Below are 2,534 nucleotides of genomic sequence, written 5' to 3' on the forward strand. Positions count from 1 at the left end.
CAACTTTTGCACTTTTTACAATTTAATCCTTTTGACTAAATTGAGTGCCCAAACATCAAAATTTTCGAACGAAATTTTCACGAAATCATTCCATAAAATTGTAGAATATAAAAATATAATAAAAATAAATTTTTCTACTTTGGATTTGTGGTCCCAAAATCATTGTTCTGACTAGACCCAAAATTGGACTGTTAGAAAATCCATAATGATACGCTCTCACTTCCTCTGAGGTACTTGAATAGACTGGAGGAAACACAAAGGAAATTGGTGTTCAACCTTGACTTGTTGGCATGTCAAACATCTAGCCACAAAGTCTGCCACATCATGTTTCATTCCCAACCACCAATACTGCGCACAAAGATCTCTATACATCTTACTACCTCTAGGATGCATAGCATAGGAACTACTATGCGCTTCCCGAAGTATAGATTGCCTCAACTCCAAATCAGAAGGCACACAGAATCTTCAACGACAATACAAGATTCTTTCAAAAATATAAGCAAAACCTGAAGTCTTACTCACCTTAACAAGCTTCACATGGGGCTCTAATGACGAATTTGAAATCTACTTCAGCTTAATCTCCTTAATCAAAGTTCGCACTTGTAACTTCGCAAGCAAACCAAAATTATCATATAAACTCAACTTAGCAAACATTTCCCTCAACTCTAACATAGACTTCTTACTCAACGCATCTGCCACAGCATTAGCCCTACTCGAATGGTACTCGATAGTACAGTCATAATCTTTCAGAAGTTTGATCCAAAGCCTCTGTCTTAAGTTCAACTCCTTTTGGGTGAGGAGATATTTAAGACTCTTATGGTCTGCATAGATGACACATCTCTCCCCATAAAGATAGTGTCCCTAAATCTTAAGAGCGAAAACCACAGTAGCCAACTCCAAATCATGCGTCGGATAGTTGCACTCATGTGGCTTGAGTTGCCTTGAACGGTAAGCTACAACCTTCCTACCTTGCATCAACACGTATCCAAGACCAGAATGGGATGCATCACTATAAACCACGTAATCTTTCCCAGACTCAGGTTGAATCAAGACTGGTGCTTGAGTCAAAACTGCCTTAAGTTTCTAAAAACTACTTATTGCTCATCAGTCCACTTAAACGATGTAGTCTTTCTTAAAAACTTAGTCATTGGAGTAGCAATAAACAAAAATCCTTCCACAAACCTCATATAATAGCTAGCAAGTCTAAGAAAACTCTGAATCTCACTAACATTCTTAGGCTGCTTCTAATCGAAGATAGCTTTAATTTTCTTTGAATCCACGTGAATACCCTTAATAGATACTACGTGTCCCAAAAACATCACCTCTCAAAGCCAAAACTCGTACTTACTGAGCTTCATATACAACTTTTTCTCATGTAAGGTTTGAAGGGCCAACCTTAAGTGCTCCTTATGCTCCAACTTATACTTGGAATAGATCAAGATATCTTGTATAAAGACTACAAAAAATCAATCAAGATAGGGTTGAAATACTCTATCCATTAAGTCCACGAATGTGGCAAGAGCAATCGTAAGACCGAAGCGTATCACTAAGGACTCATAATTCCCATATCGAGTCTTGAAAGCAGTCTTCGGCACATCAACCTCCTTCACTTACAACTGATAGTATCCTGACCTCAGATCGATCTTAGAGAAGACTGTATCACCTTGGAATTAGTCAAATAAGTCATCGATCCTCGACAATGGTTACTTATTTTTCATAGTAAACTTATTCAATTGAAGATAATTGATGCACAGCCTCATGGATCCATCCTTTTTTTTCACAAAAAAGGACTAAAGCTCTCCACGGCAACACACTTGGCCTTATGAAGCCACAATCCAACAATTCTTGTAACTTAGCCTTAAGTTCCTTAGGTAACATGCGATAGGGTGAAGTGGACACCAGTGTTGCCTTAGGTAGTAACTCAATTCCAAAATCGACCTCACGTTTAGGAGGTAGACGTGGCAACTCCTTAGAAAAAACATCAAGAAATTCCTTCACTACACGAATGTTCTGCAATGCAGCACTATCCACTTTTGGGTCCAAGATGTATGCGAGATAGGCATCACACCCCTTATGGACCAACTTCTCTACTGCCAAGGTGGACATCACATTTTTATGATAATTCTGACACTCTCCAACCACAATAATCTCATTCCCAGAAGTAGTCCTCAAAGTAATTTATTTAATGTCGCAATCACAGTCTAAAATGACTTGATGCTTTCTCAACCAATCCATTCTGAATATGAGATCGAATTCTCCAAAGAGTAGTTTCATAAGGTCAGCACGAAACACCTCACCTTTCACTTGCAATGGGCATCGCTTATAGATTTTGTTCACTTGTACAGATTTTCCTAAGGGACTACGTACTGTCACATCACTAACTGTTTACTCTACTCGAATGCCTAGTTTCTTAGCCATCATATAGGATAAATACGAATGGGTAGAACCATTATCTATCAATGCAAAATAAGGAATGCCATTAATAGTAACAATACCTACTATCACATTAGTAGCATCGCAATCCTCTCGGTGTC

At 38.3% G+C, this 2,534-nt stretch overlaps 1 protein-coding gene across 1 annotated transcript; it reads right to left on the reverse strand.

Moving 5' to 3' along the window:
- Positions 1–216: 216 nt before the first annotated feature.
- LOC108484834 (uncharacterized) lies at positions 217–2,106 on the reverse strand. Its single transcript, XM_017788727.1, has 4 exons — positions 1,815–2,106; positions 961–1,070; positions 569–861; positions 217–463 (listed from the first exon to the last, which is right to left on the reverse strand). The coding sequence occupies exons 1-4, from the start codon at positions 2,104–2,106 to the stop codon at positions 217–219; spliced, it is 942 nt and encodes a 313-aa protein (XP_017644216.1).
- Between the last annotated feature and the right edge of the window lie 428 nt (positions 2,107–2,534).

This window comes from Gossypium arboreum, chromosome 6 (genome assembly GCF_025698485.1).
Source record: "Gossypium arboreum isolate Shixiya-1 chromosome 6, ASM2569848v2, whole genome shotgun sequence".
Taxonomy (NCBI): Eukaryota; Viridiplantae; Streptophyta; class Magnoliopsida; order Malvales; family Malvaceae; genus Gossypium; species Gossypium arboreum.